The sequence below is a fragment of the Xenopus tropicalis genome, chromosome 7 (genome assembly GCF_000004195.4).
Source record: "Xenopus tropicalis strain Nigerian chromosome 7, UCB_Xtro_10.0, whole genome shotgun sequence".
Taxonomy (NCBI): domain Eukaryota; kingdom Metazoa; phylum Chordata; class Amphibia; order Anura; family Pipidae; genus Xenopus; species Xenopus tropicalis.
This window is the reverse complement of record NC_030683.2, coordinates 83,792,086-83,816,239: the sequence shown is the minus strand read 5'-3', so window position 1 is coordinate 83,816,239 and position 24,154 is coordinate 83,792,086. Positions and strand designations below refer to the sequence as shown.

General features: G+C 37.5%; 2 protein-coding genes across 2 annotated transcripts in view; both read right to left on the bottom strand.

The window, feature by feature from the left end:
* Positions 1-1,191: 1,191 nt before the first annotated feature.
* On the bottom strand, positions 1,192-6,156 carry colca2 (colorectal cancer associated 2; the record flags this gene model as incomplete). Its single annotated transcript, XM_031906102.1, has 4 exons — positions 1,192-2,136; positions 3,113-3,345; positions 4,269-4,320; positions 6,034-6,156. Coding segments are annotated over 4 exons (747 nt in total), but the record flags the coding sequence as incomplete, so codon positions are not given.
* Positions 6,157-22,328: 16,172 nt separating this feature from the next.
* Positions 22,329-24,154, bottom strand: part of c11orf53 (chromosome 11 open reading frame 53) — a 42,035-nt gene continuing 40,209 nt past the window's right edge. The window contains exons 4-5 of the mRNA XM_002932932.5: positions 23,476-23,774; positions 22,329-22,834 (exon numbers count right to left, since the gene is read on the bottom strand). Of these exons, the coding sequence (XP_002932978.1) occupies positions 22,436-22,834; positions 23,476-23,774 (698 nt within the window). The 3' untranslated portion in view covers positions 22,329-22,435. The remainder of the gene's footprint in view (positions 22,835-23,475; positions 23,775-24,154) is intronic.

Genomic DNA, 24,154 nt, shown 5'->3' with positions numbered 1-24,154 from the left:
CTTTGGGGTTTTGCCCATCAGTGACCCAGTTTGAAACTAATATAATTTGGCCACCATAGGAATTGTTTTTTTCAAACCACCAATATGGTTGTCTAAAGACAACATAGCTGTGAGGGTTTCAATCACTTTGTAAAATGTAATAACAAGTTATGTATTTAAATTAAACATATCCATTTCATGAGTCATTGTTTTAGATATCTCAGTGGAAAGTAACAAAGTGGGTGATCTGTTGGAGCTGTTTGTGGATAATGCTGGTTTACTGTAATCCACTAGTTAGCAATTCAATATCCATGGTATAATTACTTGTACTGGTGCCTGCTCTTAAATTGTAAATTTTTAAGGTACACCCCAGCTCTGCCACCCAGTTTAACCAGCAAGTAACAGATGGCAGGCAGCAGCAGGGACTTTACTTTTTTCCTCACAAATTTAATTCTATCATACGGGCACTCTAGGCATGGGCCCTCATGTACCTATCAGGTAAGTATGGAACTGATATCAGGAGCTGATATAATGCCTATGTACTGTGTGCATCTGGTTATTAGCAGGGTTTGCAGTGTCCTTTTTAGTTCGGCAGTAAGGACAATATAACCTTTTGCTATAAAGTAATCCTATTATTTGCTTGTTAAACTATTATAAAATAGTGTTGTTTGGAGGTGCATAATAAAGCCCAGCAGCAAAGAACAGATAAGGAGCTCTTACTGGTTAATTTGACCTAGTTATAGTAGTGGCTTGCTTAAAGGGTCAGTTTTGACTTGGTGGTAAATTAACTAATGACCGTGACATGCTTAATTAGTCTTGACTTGTTTGTAGTAAATGAATGGCATGCTTACATGCTTAATGCTGAATAGGTCAGTCTTAACTAGGTGTTAAGTAAAAGCAGTCTCATGTTTAATGCTTAAAGTGATACTGACACGAAAAAACTAATTTCTAAAATATGAATCTACACAAAAAGTTACCTATAGGTCATATTGATAATTTTTTGCTGACAGGGCTGCTTTTATAAGTAATTGTTACTTGAAATTCCTAAACCTGACTGTTTTGCCAACCTGACTGTCCCTTCTCAGCCTGTCAGTTATAGCTTCTAATGCTAACAGACTCCTGCTGCACAAACATGGCCGCCCCCTCATAGAGGAACATGGGGGATTAGATAGGGAATGTAAAAGCATTTGACAAATACTTTTATAGCATCAAAATAAATAGCATACAAAGTCATTGTTATGACAGATGTAAAAAAGGTTTCATTTTTGGTGTCAGTATCTCTTTAAGCTGGAAACCTGTGAATCCATCAGTTTCAACTAGACTTAATGCTTAATGAATCTTGATAATAAAGGCAATTGTCTGAATTGAGAGAAAATACATTTTTTACAGAAGCGAAATATCTATGGAGCAAATTCCTTATTCACCCCTAATTGCTCCTTTGTTGGTGTCATAACCAAATTACCCCTATTACTAAAATCACCTTTAGTACACACAAATGTACAGCAAGTTTGAAACACCAATGTGTTCATTCCTTCTGCCTTGTATTTTTTTCTGGACAAAATGGGAACATTTTAAAAGGTTTATTTTTGAATAGGCCTCTGCAATTTGAGATTCCCACCTCACTGACAATGAATTGCTGTGTATAAAATGCCACACAGTAAATTAAAAAGTGAATATCACTTGAGTGATAGGTAGTTTTCATGCTAAGAAAACTTTGGTTGGTCCACAAATGTCAGGACAGATAAAGAAATTGGTGGCCCAGGTACCCCCAAGAGTCAATAATGAATGCTGCCAAAATATGTCAGATAATGTGTTTTCTCATCTTAGCTGTAAGACTTCATATGCGTTCATTTCTCCTGGAAATAAGTCCTCTGATACAGTTGATGAAGGAAAATATTCCATGCAGTTTGTGCTAGGATAAGAATATGGTTCCAGTGCCTTCATTGCCTCTTGATGTTCCATAGAGTGACAATATACACAGTAACAGCAGGCTGCATTGTGTTGGTGCTGGTAATACATATCCACATTAGCAAAGGTACAGCTCCCAGGGTCCTGGTAGGCACTGTGGTTTTGATGGTTGTATGTCATCTCTTGATAAGTTGGGGAATACTCAAAGGAGTTTGACATATCATCTGAGCTTGTAGGCGATTCAGGAGCCTGAAACAGTAACAAATAACAACAGGATTGAGATGCCATATGTATCTGCTTCCACCAACTTTAACAATGTTTCCAATAACAAACACGGAGCTGTAACATTAGTTAACTTAACCAGAACACAGTTATACACTAATCTGATGGCTTTTCAGCAGAACACCTGATGGATGCTGCCCTCTGGACTCATATGTGCCAGCATAATAGATAAGCCTGTGCACAAACTAGTAAATGTTCATGAGAATCCAACAAACATTAAACAGATCATTAAAAAACCCTTAACCCTTAAAAAAATTACCATTTCCCTTAACAAATCTGCAAAACTGCACAAATGTGGTTGGTCTCACTTTCAACAACACCTTACACTAAAATTTCTGAATATTATCAGATGTTGACTGGTACATTCTTACAATAACCACAGTAACCTATATCTTCTAAGTGGCACCTAGCAATAACATTTCACCTCAGCTAGGCATTACAAATTGTATTCCTTTTCAGCTAATGAGAGAGATCTAATAAACAGCCACCACTTGTAGACAAGAATGGCTCATAGTTTAGTTTTACTGTCCCCTTATATTTCAGGATAATATATGTTAGGTAGAGTAGGCTTAAGATAGTATCTGCACTGTTGTTGGGGAAAACTAAAAAGCCTAAATAGTATAATTATTTCTAAACGATGCATTTATTGAACTTGGGGGTCCTCTGTACAGCTGTTTAGAAATGGGAGCAGTGACAGCGATCTTCTATATAGAACGTCAATTACTAAGTACATTGTGCAGTGACCTTCCTAATTCCTGGTTCATAGTCAGAACAATTCATTTTGTAAGCTGACAAATGCTAATGGGCTGGGTGGCTGATGATGGTTTAATGTCCTTAACTGACTTTCGGGTGGTGTCAGCAGCATTTAATGAGAAGGCAATTTATATGGCATTAGAAAAACCTGGACGCAAAGCCTGGATAGTGGAAAGAGAGTAGACGTTACCATGCTCTGCTGAAAGCTAGGAGCCAGCTGGCTGTTGCCTTCCAGTGCACAGGAAGATGAACTCTGCAAGAAGTTGAAGTTTGAATCTGCCAGGCAGTCTGAAGGCAGGTAAATATCAGGAAACAGCTGATCCAGAAAACTAAGGCTATCATCTGGGCTGCTGTAATTGGGAAAGTGCCTGCTTTGGTGGTAGCTGTCTGCAGAACAGGAAGCCTCAAAGCCGTTATACATTTCTAGAATTAAGACACAAGACTATGGTTAGAATAAGGCATACGAATCCATATTTGCATACTAAAAAATAGAAGAAAAAAAAAAACTTTGCTCAGACAATGGGAATGAATACTCTGAAGTAACGGCAGTTTGCATACACTTGTTTGCTTACATTTGTTTGCTTTTAGTGTGTCAGAACAGCCAGAGTAATGATCCTACTGCCACTCTAACTCACTCCATGATATACAGTACTGTGGGCTTGCCATTTTTATCTCAATAATAGTTTTTTTTTTTTAAATGCCCAATTGAGTGTTCCTATAGAATGAATGATGTAGATAGACTTGCTATCATTTTTCAAACGGGTAATAAACTTGGAATTTTTATTAGGCATTCACATTTTTCTTAGGTGTAAAATATTTTCTTCACCCCCTCTACCAAGTCCAATTTGGATTTAGTGATTTTAGGGAAAGTTAATTGGCCTGTTGGAAGCCTCCCTAAAATTTAAACCCTTTATCTACAAGATAAAGGATCAGCAAATGCGTAGCAATGTGCCTTAAGACAGAAAAAAGGGCTGTCCTATTACCAAGGGGGGGAAAAAGATAAAATCATTAAAAGCAGCCACTAAATCTCTTTTATTTCCCAACAAAGAAACCTGTCTGCTCATTTTAAAACACGGGATATGTGTCTCAAAATCTTCTAAACATTTGTTTAGACAAGTAGATCAAAATATGCAAAATTGGGGTATTTAAAAAAAACCTTAAATGGTTATCCTGTAGTCCTCATCTGCATTCCTTTTGAGTTTTTCAAGATCTGATTGGTTGGAATAATTATTGAGTAGATCTTAAGTTCAGGCTGTAAAGCTTTGAGTCTCCTATGTGAAGAATTCACTGACTTTGTACAGATGATTTTTTTTTTTTTTTTTTCTTTTTCTTTATTTCCCACCAACCTGAGTATGTAGGGGATGGATCAGAAAGCTGCATTCTGCAATCCTGGAATTCCTTCAAAATAAAAGAGAAAAGATTTTGTTGGATGTAGACCAAAGTATATAAATATTTTTTAATGGAATTCGAGCCCAGCTCTGCAGGACAGAGAGGTAAGTGGAACAATTTTCTGTACTAACTTTTACACCGTTTCTGTTAACTCTATGCACTCCTTGCAGTGTGTTTTTAAGATCCATTGGTATTGTACCAGCCCGGGTCCATAATTTGGTAACTGCTGAATCTAATGATGCACAGTAAGTATGTCCTAATATTTATATTGCATACATGAGCATATTTCATACAGGAGAACTTAGGAGGGGGTTTGAACCTGATCACATGATCAGACTAAAACTAAATTAGACAGGAATGAAGCTTCCTCAAGAGGAACACGATATATGTATTTGAAAGAAAACGTTTTTATTAGCTGTTATATATATTTATATATGTACCCTATTGGTTGCATGGAGTAATTTCGTACATTAGGTTTTAGGAGTCAGGTGATTTTTTCGGTTTTACTCTGGCTACAGCCGCTGGCCCAGCGCAGCATGAGTTAAGAGTTAAAGGGCCTTTTTAGTACTGGGTGTTGCTGTGTAATCAAAAAGTAGGGAGGGAGATCGGGCAGAAGGAGGAGGGCAGGGGGGAGAAGTAGCAGTCGCTCTATCCTGGGTATTGTGTGCAGTAGAACAGATCGGGTCTTCTAATGTCACGAACCAGGAAGGGCTAATGATTTACTTGGCAGCGCCCAATGCAAATATCTTTGGCTACCTGGCTCCACAGACTTGCAGGACTTTTATATCATCCGATCAGACACTATTTTACTTTTCCTACCACATCTATATCATTTTATTAGTCATTTGGCAGAAGTTTGATTTTTGGAGATCTGTGCGTTTTTATATTTGTTTAGCAGAAAAATATTAATAAAGGGTGCCTCTGTTTGCTGGGAATACCATATCGATGCAATAATGCACTGTCTGCACAGGTAATTTCAGTTCGGGAGAGAGTCGCAAGACTTTTTTTCATGTATCTGAGTAATTAGTGAGCAATCTAATCTGTAGCTCGATCAGTCAGTGGGGGGGCTTGTGGTTGCATCTAAGCAATCGGTAATCTGTACTCCAGTAAGGCTTGCAGTAAGGCTTGCAGTGACAGCAGCACCTTGGGTATGAAGGAAAGGGGCCTAACACTTCTCACTTGGTTTATAGCCTGTGTTATTGTTGTAGGGAAGTCAAAATGAATACAAAATGCAAAGGATGGTTTCCCTTCGACTGGAAATTCACAGCAGTACTATATACTAATGCTATGATTTTAACCACCACTTTCGAAATGTAATTTTGATGGTCCAGACAGAATAGATTGATACATAAATACTTGTCAATGCTTGTGTTAATGTGAGTGTGCAAATGTGGGTCGGAGACGAATTTGAGTCTGATTTTAGGGGAATTTGGATTTAAATTTGGAAACATACACAAAAGGAGCAACACTTTGCAGTAGCCAAGCCTATTAATCTTTACATATACTTTGCTTCACACTGGCACAGGTGAGGAAAACAAACCATACTGTGTATTGTGCTGCGGGGGTTATTGAAGTTTACTCCATCTTGCCATGCTCTGACTTTACACACACACTTAGATTAGATGCATATACACACATGCAGACGTATATACAAATGCACACACAGGCACACTTGATAAGATTCCCATTTACACAAACAAACACAAGGACAAAGATTCTTACTGAAGTTCTCTTTTCTGCTTGCTGCGCCCTCTTCTGTTGCAACAGTTCCCTAACAGTTGTCTTTACTCTCACCCCCTGGTACACCTTTGGTCTGGCTAAAATACAAGAAAAAGAAAATTGAAATGAAAGTCAGACTATGAGAAAAGCAAATATTAGACATCCCTTTAAGAAATAAAAAGGAAGAAAAAAAAAAAACACATTAAACACATTTTCCTTACAGTTTTATTTTCCCAAGATGCCTTGCTGGAGATAGAGTGATTATATTTCAGATTTACAGTAGCCAGCACAGTATAAAGCAAACAGCACCATTGTTCTCCTTATCTCAGGAGACCGGTCATTGAACATTCTTTTCAGATCTGCAAATATTGGCCTATATTGTAACTCTCTGCATGAGTCTGTTGGGTAGGGCATGTAATCCATAGCCCATATTTTGTACGGACTGTATCATATGAGGTTGTGCATGTGGGTTTCTGGTAAAACAAAAACTATGTATTTCTCAATATTCACTTCAATACTATTTATTAATTTATTTGCAGAAATATCCATTATGGATGCAGAGGTATTCAGAATCTATGTTAGCTCTCCAAATGTTTTCGCTGTTATATAAATAAACTCACGTATTTAATACTACTGTATATAAAACATAGATAAACCATCATATAACTAAGCCATTGCTAAGTTTCTCCGTGCTGCAGAAACGTTGCCTTTCTTACTGCTCTGTATGAGACGGAGAGTTGCACCAGCTGGGACAAAAAAATGAAACTATACCATCTTGTAATAGGGTAGGATGGATTTCTAAATGCTTTCCTCCAATATGTGATGGAAGAGAATTCCTACTGTATTTACTAGCAAAAAGTTTGTTTCAGAATTTGTTTTTAACTGTTGATTGCTAGCTCTTCCACTCTATAAGGGACAGTTGCCTGGACTACAAGAGTGACTGACTGAGCCACATCCTACACAGTAATCTCTATTATTATAGGTAAGCCCAACAACCTTCCCAGTGCAATAGTGTTATTATAGGGTCACATACAGAGAAAGAACTTATTTGCTGGTTATTGTAGGCTGCACCCCCAGCCCAAATTAAATAGACAAATATGTTGGGGTGCTCTGCACATTATTTAGCAGACGGGCCAGTTATCACTGATTTCAATATCTGTATATAATAATAATATATATAAGACTGGATGTACAATCCCCTGCACTGCGTTCAGCAAAGCAGAAACCAACTGCACGAAATACACATTTTAGGACGTGTTTAGATACATTTCGAAGAGCAGTAGTTTCAGCTACGGAATTACTCTGTAAGAAACAAGCACAATGTATTAATTGCTGTTACTGCTGCTTCCTAGTAACTGTATCGATGTGAGCAGCGGAGAAACCCTTTACTTGTCAGGATAGGGACTGACTATAGAGGCGTAAAATCCTCAATGAGCCAGGTGCCTTTACGACTAAAAAAAAAAAAAAAAAACAGACTTTTCCTGTTCTGTTGGAAAGCAGTCAGGAGGGATCTTGCTGGCTGGCTGTGATCTGTGCTAAAATACAGAGAAATATGAAAAAAACTACTTAAAGACATCTATTTTAGAGGATATCGTTGTGAGATTTGCGTATTGCAATGTGGCCGGGCAGAAGGATAGCGGAGATGTAAGTAAATCTACAGATGACTTTCTCATATAAAACAGATCCCTCGGCCGAGTCCCACGTGGGAATGCGGAAGTGCAAAGCAGGCGAGTCCTATAGGGACTCAGCTCCTGTTAGAGCCAGGGGAAGGGAACTCAGCACAGACACTCTAACCCTTCCCTTAGCCAACAACGGCTTTTCTATCATATTGCAGTTTTATCATCACTTCAGTGCCTTTGCAGGAATTTTGTTGTGATAAAGAGCCTGTTTCCTAGGTGCCTTCTGTATAAATAATAAATGCACCTTTGTAATGAGGTGAAACTGCGCCCCCAGTTTCTAGTGATATCGCTGTCCTGAACTGTATCCCCGTGCTGGGGAATCTAATGGCCATATACTCTGTAGTTTGTGTACTTAATGTGTCATTAGTGTGAGATACGAATTGGACTGGGAAGGGGATGGGTGGGGGAAGATACCTACCATACCTTTTTTAACCCTTAAAGTGTCGGACACGACTTGCACGTTGGTGCTGGGCTATTTAATAATCTCACATAATTGTGATGGAGACTTGTCAGTTTAAAATGAGAATAAATGTGGATCCCTTTTGTTTTTAAATTAACGTGACATAAGCAAAGCCTATTTATTAGAATATTGTCCAAGTGAAACATAATATCACAGCAGGGTACAGCTGCCTAAATGAAACCCCAATGCCACCTTCTAGAGTCTTTATAAAGGGAGATCACTATAGAGCCAGGGCTGCTGTTCTTCTGCACAGTCTCTGCTCCGCACTGATATATATATATATATACTGTATACACATTAGAACAGCAGCGCTGTGCTTCCTACACGCACAGATAGTACTTATACAGAATATTACATGTACCAGTAAGATAACATGGATAAATATGCATTGCCAGAGAGATCGTACGATTACCCATACACATCGCAATATTTCGGAAGGCTTTGCTATTATAGAGATACATTGTAGCCCAACATCTACAGGACTCGTAGTCACTGATTATCAATTATGGAGAGAATGAGGAGTGCAGGGCAAGGGAAAGCCAGTGAAGTAGTACTTTGCGCTAGATAGTAAGGTAGGTCATATTTTATATTCAGAAGTATAACTTGTCGCAATGAGTATTAAGTAAGACTTAAGCAGCGAGCCTGGCATCGACTCATTGTAAATTGAGACTAAAATTGAGTCTGAAAGATTAATTCTGGAAGGCAAATTGAAGCCAGGTATAGGGAAAAGATGTGTCCTTGGATAACAAGGCTGTCGGTAGCAGGTTTAGTGGCCGAAGTCGGTCACTTTTAATGTGGATTGCCCGCGATCTAAGAGCCGGGCACAGCGACCCCTGCTGATAGAAGGCAGGAAGAATTGCAATAGGCAGCCAAACTGGGGTTAATCCAGCTCCGATCACAGTACGACAGAGAAAGAAACATCAGCCCGGAGTTGACCCATTCAGGAGCAGAACCGACTGTAAGGGACCTCAGTGTGCCCCAGCTGCCACATAATAGAGGAGATAAACTCACTGTCATAACCAGGATTCTGATCGCTTTTACTCGCTATAGGGGACACAGAACCGCCCAGTTTAACGGTCAGAGATGGTGGGATCTGCAAAGTGCTGATTTCTAATCTCTCCTTTTTTTAGCTGCCTAGTTTTATTTTGATGTAAAAAAAGGAGAAAAAAATGAAAAAGTGAAAAGAACCCCCCCCCCCCCGATTTACAAACTGCATTGACATGCTCTGTGATTTCTCAGTGTCCAATGGGTGGAAATCACTTTGAAATGCAAAGGCTCCCACAACGAATCCAATATCCAATAACATTCTATAAATCAATATGCATTTCATGAATATGCCTAAGAACCCAGAATGTGTATTTAAAAGAGCCCAGCAAACGAAACTCTCTCCTGCAGGCACATGCTGGCTCTATTCAAATCGACTTTCCTATATCACTGATTTGCATCTTAAAAATACTAAATAAACACAAAACTGCCCGAAAAAGAACAACGCTGCAATAAGAGTAACATGTGAGAATTTTAGAGCACTGTGTCCTTAAATAAATGTAACGTGTGTCTGTCTATGGAGTTTTTTTTAACAGCAGCCCTTGCAGATCAGTATATTTAATCCATGTCTTTTCTTTCTTTTTATTGCAAGGTGAAACAGAAGAAAAGAAAAAAACAATTCAAGCACATGAAAACGAACATTTAAAAACTAAAAAATGAACTTACCAGACATTTTGGAAGATTAATCTTATATTTTTTCCCTTAGATGTAACACTGTTGCTTCACTGAAATCAGTCACTTACTCCTCAGCCAGACTGGCAGAATTAAGCACAAGAGTGGATTTTCTTCAAAGATCACGAAATAAACAAAGTTACTTTGCTAAAATTCGGGCTGAAGATATACCATACAAATGTATTATACCTACAGATATATGATTGAAAAATTCCCCCACCATGCCATCTATTTAAAAACTCCAGAAACCTATGATTTGACAATCAATGATTGCGCGATAGTTTAAATTTGAATATTCAAAGGCTTAACAAAAAGACAGATCTTTTTTTGAAACAAAGCACTTCCACATCTAACTGAGGGTCTTTGGCAATAAGAATTGATGTCAATCCCTCCCACTGGCCTTTTTTTCCCTAGATTTTTAACATTTTATCTACCTTTCCCCCAAATGAGCTCTTCACCTCAAAAGATCCTCAGTAATTCCCTATCTGATGGATCTGTAGGATCAATTATATGTAAAACTGCAAGATCAATCAATAGATGAAATGTTGCTGCATAATTGGAAAATTTAGAGGTAACATTGGGCTATTTTCGAGGGTTTTTGGGGCTACATGACAAGTATATGCTATCCAGGGGGCGTGGCCCTCAGCAGACAGTGTACAGCAATCACAGACTCAGCAGCACAGGCCAGACACCCTGCTGGCTCTCTCCCCACAGCTCTTTAAGATGATTTTAGCACAAAATTAAAACCCTAAACTATGTTTTTCAGATTTATTCGTTAAAGCAGAGCATTAAGGTCTGATGAGATGATTTCAAACATTAAGTTTATCTTTCTATTTGTCTTTCTCGAGCAAAATGCCCATAGTACATTTACAATGTGCAACGTTATTATAACAGAGACTGACAGCTTCTTTGCCTTCCTTATATATATTTTAATATACAGTAAATACATTTTATGTTTACTGTCCTACTATAGTACTGATACAATTATTTTATATTGTACATACGCGATGTTGTCCTAAAATTACCCTAGGCTTATATCAAAGGATTCAGGGGGTCAGCTAACTACGTATTTATTAGAAATGGACCACAAACAATAATTACTGATATTTAACTGATACTCGGACATCATTTTTACAGTTAGTTGTGAGAGCAAATAATTTTTAAGCGCCCTGACAGCATTCAGGGTCCCTTAGATCTGATATGTCCAACACCCCACTAAAACACACATATCACAACATTTCTTACCTTTTTCTGATATTAAAAAGCATATTTCGTACAATTATTATTTAATTATTTTCAATTAACAGCAGTTACACTGCAGATTTTAATTTGATCTTTTCTTTCTGCCTATTTATCATAATGGCATCTTGTGTTAGAAACACATTTCTAGATACAATTTTATATTTGAATACCCTCTCCTCTTTCCAGATTTTATGTAATTATTTAAATGAAGAAGAAGGTGAATTATATAATTTAGTGTGTTTTCCCTAGAACACAAGGTCCAAGGCAGGGAATGCTTTTGTGTTGTGTGAAACACAAGAAGCAAAACCAGGTAAGTTCTGTATAGGGGAAATAGAAAATATACTCTTTCAGCTCTAGTGAAACAGAAAAGGAGTGAATGCGGCCCAGATATCTCACAGAGAAAATATAGACAGTATTTTTGTCTTCAGTGTTTTTGTTTGTTTTTAAAGAAGATAAATATTTAAACAGTGGGGAGCCTTAAAAGTTCTTGTATTGTCCTGTTCTGCTAGACAGAACATCCTACCTGTAAGTCACACACGCATACACACAGTGTGAAATTACAACTGAAACAGATGTGCACACAGTTAGGCACACGCATTTAAACACACATTTGTCGCCAGACACACACGGGGTCTCACAATATAAAATATATATACATACATATACACAAAAAAGTGGCAAATGTTTATTTAATAACAGTACTTGGAGCGATTGAACGTTTCAGAATAAATGATTGCAGTGTATAAACCTCTGAAGAGTAAGATTTCCCCGTTGACAAGCCTATTCATGTCCAAACGGGGAGGGGGGAGAATCGAAGCGCAGAGTTTCTTCTGATATTCTTCTCTTTATTTATTTTAATAGAATAATATTAATAAACATGGTTAGAGTGCCGCCTAGAGTCAGCCAGCGGAATTCTTATTTTTGGTTTACTAAGGATAAATGCATCGCTATAAAAAGAATGACATGGGAGGGAATATACAATTTATAACGCAAGAGCACCAAACACGTATTCCAGGTATGGGAACTATCCCAAAACTTATTATACAAAAATAGCAATTTTCTGTAATAATGAAACAGGATAGAATCATGATGGTAACTAAGCGCACATAAATTTATCGTAGTGGGAATACAAACCGATTGGATTAGATTGTTTTTCAGTAGCCTTAAGGTATAGTGAATTAAATGACAGAAATATACCCCTTCCCTAACAAACCCCCGGTTCTATGCATTCCGTATAATAGATTCCATACCTACACTGACTGACTGTGGGTTCCTGCATGTTAATATATTTGGTATTTAGTATATCACAGTGATCCCAAAAATGACTCTTGTCCCTGGGGAAAAATTGGATCTCTAAATCTGATGAGACTAAATCACACAACTAGATATTTAGACTGGAAATACATATTTAATTATTTGAAGTTACTGGAGTCCTGAGTTTGATTACTATTTGACCTCTAGCTGTAATTAATTTTCAAGCTGACCTGTGTTTGTGTGGATTTCCTCTAACAGTCCACAAAAAAGGAAAGACAAGCAAGTTGTATACAGCTAGCCATACATACACCAATTTGGCTACCCATGTGCCAATTGGGCTGATCCAATCATACTGTGGGCCTATAGAGAACTTTTTTTTAATCCTGCCCATTGATATATGGTTGATTTTCTGTATAGTGAGGCCTAGTCAGCCACTTTTATTTGCCCATGTATGTCCACCTTAAATGTGTGTGAATGTTATTAGGGCCTTAGATTGTAAACTCCACTGTTTATGTTCCACATTTGCTGCTATTGCTAGGGTACTCTGGATACCTGACTGACTATCATCAAACACGTAGTGATGGGTGAAATAATTTGCCTATGGATTCGCTGCAAATTTTTGCATTTCACCATTGGTGGATTTTTTCACAAAATGGGCAACAAAATTTGACAAAAAAATTGCCGTTCGCGTAAACAAAATGATGTGCATCAAAAAAACATGCACACAACAATTTTTTTTATGTGTGACATTTTCACCATTTCACAAATCTTTTCAAAGATTTTTCTGGCAAAGCAAAACGGGACAGATTCGCTCATCACTACACACAGGCAAAGCAGTCACGAGTGAAACAACTTGCCTAGTGTCTAAGGGTAAAGACATACAGAGCTACTTGGAAGCAGCTTCTTGTCACAGCTTCTAAACACCAGAGAATACCCTGCCATATACCTTGCCTCTTGTAAAACACACCTAGAGACAATTATCAATAAATGATCAGCAATGTCTATTTCTGTAGCTGACAAGTAGCTGCTACTAGTAGTCACAGTTTTGCAAATTTTTTCAAAGGTTTTCTTTGCCAAAAAATTTGCAAATCCCTCCGGCATGAATATAAATCACTCGTGGAATGGTATATGTGTTGCTTCAGTTTCCTGAAGTTGCCAAAGTTTCCTCAATCGGTTGCCATTCCCACTGGAGATTTACAATCTAGCCGGTGGGATGGCATATTGGCAAGATTAGTCGCCCGTAGTAGTGAAGATTTATCGTGGGAAACTAATCTTCCTTGGACCGATTTGGCAGCTTATTGGCCTGTGTAGGGGCAGCAACGACTGGCCGGCCCGACCGATATCTGGTTTGAAATCGGGCAGATATCGATCGGGCAGTTTAAAAAAATTAGTCGTATCAGGGACTGCATTGGCTCTTTAATGTGGTCCCTGAACCGACTGCGCTCTTAACAGTCATTATAATTCAAATTAGCCTAAATTCCCCTGATATCGCCCACCCGTAGGTGGGGATATCGAGAGATGATCCGTTCGCTTGGCGACCTCGCCAGGTGAGCGGATCGATACGTGTATGGCCACCTTTAGTCTAGTAGCAGCTACTTGTCAAGGCTACAAAGATCAATGCTGATCATTTAAAGATAATTGTCTTTACGTGTGTTTTAACAGAGGCAATTCTCAGTACTGTCTATGGCAGGGTATTTTCTAGCGTTTAGTTTGCTGCAAAAATAATGTTTGCTAGCCAAATAGGAATAATTGTGCTTTTTGTCTTTATATAGATAAATGGGACAGATTTCTTTGAGTAGGTTCCAGGATGGCCAATAACACTCTGTATGTACAAACACAGTGCATCAAGACTGTGGGCCTTTTAAAAAAACAGCCCAATAGGATTGTTGGATGGTGAAAATTGCTTCCTGTGTAATCCCATTACATGTTGAAAATGGCCCATTATTATGTTTTATATGTGCTATACCTACTGAATAAGAGTTTAACCAACAAATAATTTATATCCTAATAAGCTCACGTTTATATATTTTACTTTGACATACCATTTTGTGATGTTTTGTGTGTCACTCACTGGGCACCCAAGAGAAAAATACAGGTTCTACATCCACCAGGAAGTGTAGGAGTAAAAGATATGTCTCTCTCCATTGATACAGGTCACAGGGTCTCACTTTAGTACTTAAAATTGTCTTGTTTCAGTATGGGATTGTCCAATATAGAAATATATATTGTTTCAAGAATGTGACTGGAACTATGTGGAGTACAGTATGGGACCTATTATCCAGAATGCTCGGGACCTGGGGCTTTCCGGATAAGGGATCTTTCTGTAATTTGGATCTCCATAACTTAAGTCTGCTAAAAACCCTTTAAAGGTGGCCACACACGTGGCGATTTGCAATGGTCGCATGAAAGATCGTTTATTCCGCCACTAACCGTTCAGGGCTGAAACGGCAGATAAGGAAGTAGAAACAATAGGATTTCTACCTCCTTCTGCTGATTCAGCCCTGACGGCAGATTTTGCTTAGGTACCTTCTATGGCGCCCGATCAAAATCGTTTAACCGGTCCGATCGGCGAGTCGACCGATATCAGCAGCCTCCTGCGATATCGGTCGACTCGCCGACTTGCCATACACGCACCGAATATCGTACGAAACGAGGTTTCGTACAATATTATCGGTGCGTGTATGGTTAGCTTTAGTATTGAATAAACCCAATAGGTTTGTTTTGCCTCCATTAAGGACTAATTATATCTTAGGTTCTGATTTATCAAGGTTCTGATTTATTATACCAGAAAAAAGAAAAATAATTTTTAAAAATTAGAATTATTTGCTTATAATGGAGTCTATGGGAGATGGGCATCCCGTAATTCGGAACTTTCTGGATAACTGGTTTCCGGATAAGGCATCCCATACCTGTAATACACAATTGCTAATAGTCCACCAACAGAATCCCAGGGTATATTGTAAGTCAACTGATTCCCACCAAAAATATGCTAAACTGAAGAATTAATGCATTTGAGCTATATTCCCCTTTATAAATGAATTCTAAATTAATTCTTTTGTGACACACTTGAGGTGACCGTGGTACTATAGTGCATCTGGGAAGTTCACATCTCATAGGCAGGTCTTTTTCACAACCCAGGTGATTTAGCTATCTGACTAAAATACCACACAAGCAAATCATTGGCCTAACTGGAAGGCCAAAATGGACAATAAAGACACAGATCTAGCATTCAGGCAGTCAGATCTGTCATTGGTGGGAGGCAATGACCCTATTTAAACGATGACTGCATCGTACAACATAGGGCCCTGCAATCTTCTTACAATGGGATCTAACAACTGGATAGATATGGGCTGCCCATGTGTATTTATATTTGCTGGATAACATATCATTATTAGTTTTGAAATATTAGTAGATAAAACAGTGACAAATGTAGTACATATTCCCACACTTATGTGGAACCCTTACATGCAATGTGTTTTACATGCAGCACTTTGAATGCATACAGAGGGGAAGGTATTTTTGGCTGTTTGTCACCTGAGGGAAATACGATTATCTATCGGTGACAAACGTCCATGTGAGTTATTGCCCATATGCAACTCATCGTACTGACAATGTCATGTGAAATTTTCTCTCCAAACATTTCTCAACACTCCTTCTGGCATTAGCCTTAATGTGACAGATTCATCTCATGACACAGATCTACTTGTAAAGTAAAGAATTTAAATGCAAAAATCAGCACAATCTCACCTGTGCTTAAGCCTATCAGGGTCCCTATAAGAAGTTTTACAATGTGTGTCAGCATATTGTTGGGATCAATACAAGCCTGCCACCCAGTTGTGTGACATTTTGCAATACTCAATAGAAAGGTCAACTGGCCAACTGGTTTTAAGCCTTCCAGGACTGACTGATATTTAGGATTTTTAACTGAATGGCTAGTGAGGAAGTTTAGTAGATACTGTAGCATCTTGATGACGCAACTGGTCCATCAATAATAGGTTTCAGTCAGTTAGATTATATGACTTTCTTTGATTGTTTAATGAATCAGTTTATTTTGAAGCAATAAATCATGATTCACCAAAGGATATTTAGAATCATGAACTAGTCATAAATAAGACTTGATTTGTTATGTAAATTCAAATGGCCAAAATATATTCAGTAAATGTCAAACTCCCTTCTGCAATGTAAAAGACCTATTTCACAACTGCATGTTTGAGCTTGTTATGTCTCCTGTTAATAGTAGACTTTCTTAATTCTTTTTATGCAGTTGCATGACAGGTAAAATGCCTGTTATTCAACATTGTCTCTTGTACTTGAAATTGGCCTTGCTAAAATAATTATTAACAAAAGAAAAAAATATTAGAATCAGAGATGTCCTACATGTGGTCTAACATTAGAAATCAGTTAAAGAAAAGACAAGGGGCACTCTGGACAGTGAACTTTTCTGGAACTTAAGGCCTTAAGCTGCAGTCACACAAGGCAGAAGTTTCTAGAGAATCCAACTTGGAAGTATAAGCATAGAAAAGAAAGTATCTCAGATGGTAATAATGATTGTGTTTTACCCCTCCTAAAATGAAGGACCCACATCAAAGTGGTATTACTGCATTTATATAAATAAAGCCAAGAAAAACAATACCCTATACAGTATACCCCTTGATTATGGTTTTTTTTTAATTTAATTTGCACATCTCTATAACAGATCTATAGCTCAGCATTTTTATAGAATATATGAAAATCAGCCCTTAGAATCATGGTTTTTCCATTATGGAACTGAGCACCTTACAATTGCTCTTATTTTTTTTTAATGAGGATTCTGTGGTTAATACATGAATTTTCTTCTGTAAGACTTTGGGTATGTGCTTGGTTTTTTTCCCACTGTTGACAACTGATGCATAGCCAGAGGCTATTTTGGAGCACAAACATTTATTTTAGCCTCCAGGAGACAGACACCTTAGTAGCCATTTTAAGTGGCACCTTCCCGGCCTGTTAGTAACAGATTTTATGTATCTGCCCCTTGTTAGATCATTAATGGGTTAAAAGGTGTGGTGCAAAGCACATAGCTGCAAGTGATGTATATAAAGGAACCAAATATACAAAATATACATTTATCTAAACTACCTTTGATCTACTCTTGTTCCTTTTATCCATAGACTCATGGCACACCCAGGACTTATCAGCTGGTGTATTTCAGCCTATTAAAAAGCAGCCATAAAAAGTAAACCAAAAAAAACAAATTAATTTTGTATACCACATTTCCATTTTACTTGGATGGCACCACAAAACAAAGACAACAGGGTTGATTTAATGGGGGGAAGGTGCAAAGTGTAACAAAAGGCAAAGTGGCATTTTGTTTGCAACCAATCTACCTGGTGCTTCCAGGCACAACTCTTTGATCCTCCAGCACCAGTATTATTATCTGTAAATCTTTATAAACAGGGACTGGGGGAATCACCTATTTTAATATTCATGACACAAAGGGAAATAAGGTGATCACAAATGTATAAAATAGTTCCCTAGCTGGAATCAACCTTAGGACTCCAGCACTGCAATGTGGTAATATTAACCAGGACACAATAGAGTAGTCAGACTTGGCAGTATATGCACATCCCTGCCCCTTGCTTTTGCTCTGTTTTTCCTCCACACCTCCACAAAAACATAATGTTTATAGTGATGAGCAAATCTGTTCCAATTCGCTTCACAGAAAAATTTGCAAAACTGTTGAAAAATTCAGTAAATGGTGAAAAATTACAAAAACGTGGCTACTGTATGACTTTTTTAACGCACACAACTTTTTGAAAGGGATTGCAACTTTTTGGATGCGATTGCGACTTTTCTTTTTATGCGACCATGAATGTTTTGACACGCATGTTTATTGTTTATCGGATGTAAGTCAGCCCTGTGTGGCAGTAGCCGAAAGCCAATGGCATGGGGTGATATAAGTAACTTTGCCACTAATGATTTTCAGTAGCTTGTGAAGCAGTGCCAAACTTGCCAAAATCACCACACTTTCTGAATTTAGGTAACTTGGTACCACTTTCCAACACAAAGTCCCTACTATCACCTAGGTGCATTAACCTTAAGGCAGCTCTCCGCATGGAGCTCCAGGTCTTGAGGGGGCTCTGTCTGAGAAACACCGTGAATCACATCACCATTGAACTTACAGTGGATTTCAGCACTGATCCGCTGACTGTAGGAATTTTCCAAGAATTAAATATTTTGTACATGCCCCTTTCAATATAGCTATATTCCTGAGTGATTCATGCATTTGGGGCTGGTTAACCAATATAAGTGCTACATTGCAGCATTGTGGTTATGGACAGCAACCAATCAGGTCTTTGCTTTTTTTTTTTTTTTAATTCTAATGTTCTGCTAAAATCTAATTGCATTTTTGCACCTATGTTAGTCTATCAATCCGAGTGTCATGTCACATAATAACTTTAATACTTATAGACCTGAAAATGTGTTAAACAGATTGATTCTTGTTACGGAGAAATTTTGCCTGTTTAAAGTTTAACAATAATAGCTTCTGTAAAAACCCCTATCTTTAAAGTAAAAGGGGCAGATTTATGAAATTGGGAGATTTTACAGAAAAATTCACCCACTTTCTATTCATTTCTATGGGTTTTTAGAAGCATATTTATCAATAGGTGAAAATTAGAGTTTACCATTTCATAAAAATCCCATAGGAATGAATAAAAAGTGGGTGAATTTTTCTGTAAAAAATTCTAATCTCACATTTTGATAAATCTGTCCCATAGTGTTTTTATCATGGAAGCATGTGACCTGCTGCAACCACTTAGCAGTAAATGGACAACAAGATGTTTATGGTACACTAGTGTTGTGGAAATGAAAATTTCCATGTTTTCTAACTATTTTACTTGCTAGTGTGCTACAGGCTGCAAAATTCAATTCAAGTAAACAGGAAGCAGATATACACCATAGAACCTTTTTTCTCTTAAAAGAATGTTGTGTTCTGTTACATGAATCCAAATTTGGCCTTTAGGACGAGGACGTGAAAGGGCACTTAGCTCAAACTCATTTACTATGAAGATGCCAAATGGCATGTTACATGTTCTCCCACATGCTTTAAGGGTGGCTGAAGCATTGATCTTTTTTTATATACATATATAAAAATACAAATTATATATCAAGATCTAACACCAAAGGGCAATGGCTAATGGGCTTTTTTTTTTTTTTTTTTAAAAATCACAATATGCAGCACTGTCTACTGAAATAAAAGTGGTAGTTCATCTTAAAGGGGATCTAAGCCCAAAAAATCAATAAATGTAAATTAACCAGGGTGCATCTCTGTGCACTTTTGCAATTTACAATAATTTTTACTCAAAATAGGCAGACAGGAACACTATTGACCATGATCTATGAAAAAATAACAAATAAAGACCATTTAAAAAACTGCTGCCACCTATAACATACGTAAGGTCATTATGTGCTGCCCAGTTAGCTTAAATTACTGTTAAGTTTAGTTTTTTATTGTGCAGTTCCACAGAAAGAGTAGGTATTCTACAAAAGTTATAAAAATTATTAGCATTCACTATTTAGACAGTCAAATTCAAGCGAAGCTATCTTGGCTATATCTAATGGGCAGCTACAGTATTTGCATAATGTCCTTAGGCATTTAGCTAATCACAGATGAAACTCCCAAATCGTCAGGCACAAAGCTCTCTCCAGCACAGGGTTAAAGAGAGGAAGACTCTTCAATTTGCATAGAAGGCAACTGAGCAACTAATCGTCTGGCCTAATGTCGGTACTAGATAAATGTAAAAATATATTTACTAGTTGCTGAAAGTTCGAAGTTGTTTATTTTTCTCTAAGTAAAGCAACCCTCAAACTCAGCTGTAAAAGAGAAAATAAAACATCTTTAAATGTAAATATTCCTAGCGTTGGGCCAACACAGAGGGCCAGCCAAGACAAGCCCCCAGCTTCACTCCCACTTTTGTCCCGCCGCGTCTGCAAATGTTTTATTTTACAGTGTTCCTTTAAGAATACATCCCTGATTTTGCTGGACTACAGTTTCCAGCATGCCTTAAAGGAGAACAACACCCTAACAATGAATATAACTAAAAATGCTATATTTTATATACTTACTTATTGCACCAGCATCTTAGTAGCAGGAATGATCCAGGAATTTAAACTTGTCACAGCAGCTCCCCATGTTGAAAAGTGTCTGCGGCACTCACATGCTCAGTAGGCTTTGAGCAGCTGTTGAGAAGCTAAGCTTAGTAGTCATCGCAAATTATCAAGCAGAAAATGGCATTGACCTGTTAGAAGCTGATGCTACAGGGTGACTATTAAATTCTGATGCTAATTGCAATGCTGTGTAAGCTGCCATGTATTTATTATCAGTATTAATTACTAATCATTATGACATTTATATTTTGTATATACAGTATATTGTGAGTCGGTCCCTAAGCTCAGGTCAGTGACAGCAGCACAGAGCATGTGCAGTGACTCAGCAGAAAAGATGGGGAGCTACTGGGGCATCTATGGACTGGTACAGAACCCAAACCATAATGACCAACATTTCTGCCCTACTAGGCTTTAGTTCTTCTTTAACCTAAATAATATGTTATATTGTTCTGGAATTTGTAGTTGACCTACAACTATGCAATTGAGCAAAGTATGGTTGAGCAGTACAATGCAGCTCTTGATTACAGTGTAATATAATAAAGCAAACAATGACATGGTCTCTGTATGTAAGATAACAGCAATGTGACTGACATAATGCTAGTAATCAGCAGAATCATTTTATTAAACTTGCAATTTCCAAAATGTTGTTGTGCCGTTCTTTCTACTTTCTTTAATTTTTTTTATGCCTTGCTCATCAAGAGATTTTGGGAGGATGATCACTTCTTGATAGATTTGCTAAGATCCTTCTTTTGATGAGTAAGGCTCTGACTGTGGTTTAGGCCCTGGTCACATGGAGCAGAGCAGTAGCAGATATTAGCCGAAAAATGCCTGCCTATAATGCCTATAATTTTATTTGGGCTTATCAAATTAAGTTGTTGCTAAACAACACAAGCAGCATACTGGGAAGCATGTCACTGGGCTATGCAGTTACTTGTATCTCAATAATAGGTAAAGGTCTGCAGGTTGGACATGCCTGGTTATGTGATATAATTGTTTTGTTATTGTTTTCTCTTTTTATTCTTTGTTTTAGTTTTGCTTTTGGTTTTACAGCTTTAGGATCTATTTTGCAGAATTTTTGAGACCTGGGGTTTTCTAGATAGGATTATTTCCATTTTAAACAACAGATGCAACAATTTACTAAATTACATTTAGTTATAAGAACACATCATGTCAAGAAGGATTTATTCTAGGTTAATAAACATCAACTATTAAGCAGCATCTTATAATTAGAAAATGAACAGTGAATAAGGCAAGAGTATAAATATATTTAAACAATGTACCGTGAGCAATGGCTTTTGGGATTTTGGAACATTCTGGATGACAAATTCTGTATAGTAGAGCCAATATCTGTCTTATATAACCATCCACAAGACACAATGCACTTAACTTAGCAGAAATACACACAATGGATGGAGTGACTGTGAAATCTGTTCTGGGAATACCAAAACTGAGAAAGGTATGGGATCTTTTTTTATCCGGAAACCTGTTATCCAGGAACCTCTGAATTACTGGAAGGCCATCTCCAATACAGATTATTTTAATCAAATAATGTACAAATTTTAAATTAATTTCCATTTTCTCTGTAATAATGAAACAGTACTTGTACTTGATTCTAAGATATAATGGAGGCAAAACAATCCTATTGGGTTTATTAATGTTAACGTAATTTTTTAGTACACTAAAAAATCCAAAATTACAGAAAGACCCCTTATTCCAGGTCCTGAGGATTTTGGATAACAGATCCCACACCCGTACTGTCCAAGGCAAGGTTTTCTAAATAAAAACAGCTGTTTAAATACGAATGCAAATATGTCTTTTTCCTTTTTATTTGCTATGTATAATTATCAATTAAATTATCAATTAATTATCAACATTTTCAGCTGCAAGCCTAAATGTTTAAGTGTCTTTTTTAGTAGTTTTTTCTGAGTTCATAAGCCCCCCATGCCAAGTTTGCATCATCCTTTGGCCAAGCAGAGTTTTCCTGAAGGGATCCATTCTCTGAATGCGCCTCTGAAGAAAGGTGATGAACCATCTTTGGGGTCAGTTCATTGGCCATGGTCATGAATGGGGAGAAAGCATATGTGCAGGTAGCTGGATAACTGGAAGAGTAATGCATGTCATCAAGAGCATGAAGGGGGTAGGACTGAGTCCCTTGCGCAGAATTTCCCCTAATTGAATTTCTGAAGTGAGTGCTTGCTGATTCAGGTGACAGACAACTTGTGGATGATGAAACAGTTTGAGGAGTGTCAGAACACAGGACATCCAACTGGTTTATTGTGTCTGGCACAGTTTGCTCCAAAGAATCCCTCTGTCAAGATCATAAACAGGGAATATAATTATAATGCATTATTGCCTTATGATACATAAAAAAACATCATTCAGTTATATGATTGGGCAAAGGGCAAAACTGTAGTATACTTTACTTTTGCTATTTTCTTTAGAAAAGTATTAAGTATTATAGAAAATAGAAAACAACTGCAAAAAGTCATTATTTATGGTGATAAAAAAGATGATTCAGAAGGTGAACTACCATTTAAACTCTCTGTATAAAACACTTATTATTTCCACAACCTGAGGAGTGCATTTAGATTCGATGCCTAGGCTGCCCTAAGTACAGCCCTGCTGTCCAAATGTGTGCAATATACTCTGTAAGGAAAGTACCCCTTATCTTGTAATTACTATGGACTCAATTTGGTCAAGATTATTACAAATTTAAAAACTATCAAGCGGATTCAGCTAAACAATTGTGCAACATTTTATTGAAGCGGATTCAGCCGTTAAATCTATACTATCAAGATGGAATTTAGTCCATCTTCATTGCAAAATAAGGGAAATTTCCCTAACAAGTCTATGCTTTGGTTTTATGGGTTAGGGTGAATTTTAGCATATCTTCTTCATGAAAATTCTTTGAGACTAGTTCTACTTAATAAATTAAAATATTTGACTTACCATTGAATAATGAGCGGGGTCACCAGAGAAGTGGGATACAAGAGGTGGAAGAGATGATGTGCTAAACAGTGAACTTGTGCCGGTTGTTATTGTTGCCCCTCGAAACTCCCCAATAGAGTCAGTGTAATAGGGATCTAGAATAGCTGGGTAACTTTGGATAGAGGTCGGGTCACATGCTAATGATTTTGAACCCAGAGATGAAGGGTAAAATTCATTTGAGTACTGCTTTGGAGCATAGCAATCAGGATCAGTAAGGAATGGCCTTCTCACACCATAATACGCAGACACATGTGAAGAACCTTATGAGAAAAATGCCACAATTAGCGGGTGAGAATTGTAACCAGGATCAAAAAAAAAAATGTATGTCTTTGTCTTTTTTATCACAAATAAATTATATATTTGACTTGTAACTAAGAATTTACACTATCTATCAGTTTGTGGAGGAGGCTGGCTAGGAAGGGTACAAGCCTAAAACATACTAATTGGCACAAAATTTGCACCCATCAGCATGCAATGCACTTTGCACTTAGACCTGATCCAGCTGTAGAGCTACTTTGCTCTGTGCACTTGCACTGAATGCAGGGATCATTTACACAGTCTGCATTGAATTGGACAAAAATGCCTTGCACCTATAGATGTACCTTGTGAATAAAGTGCACATAAGGGGCATCCAAGGGGA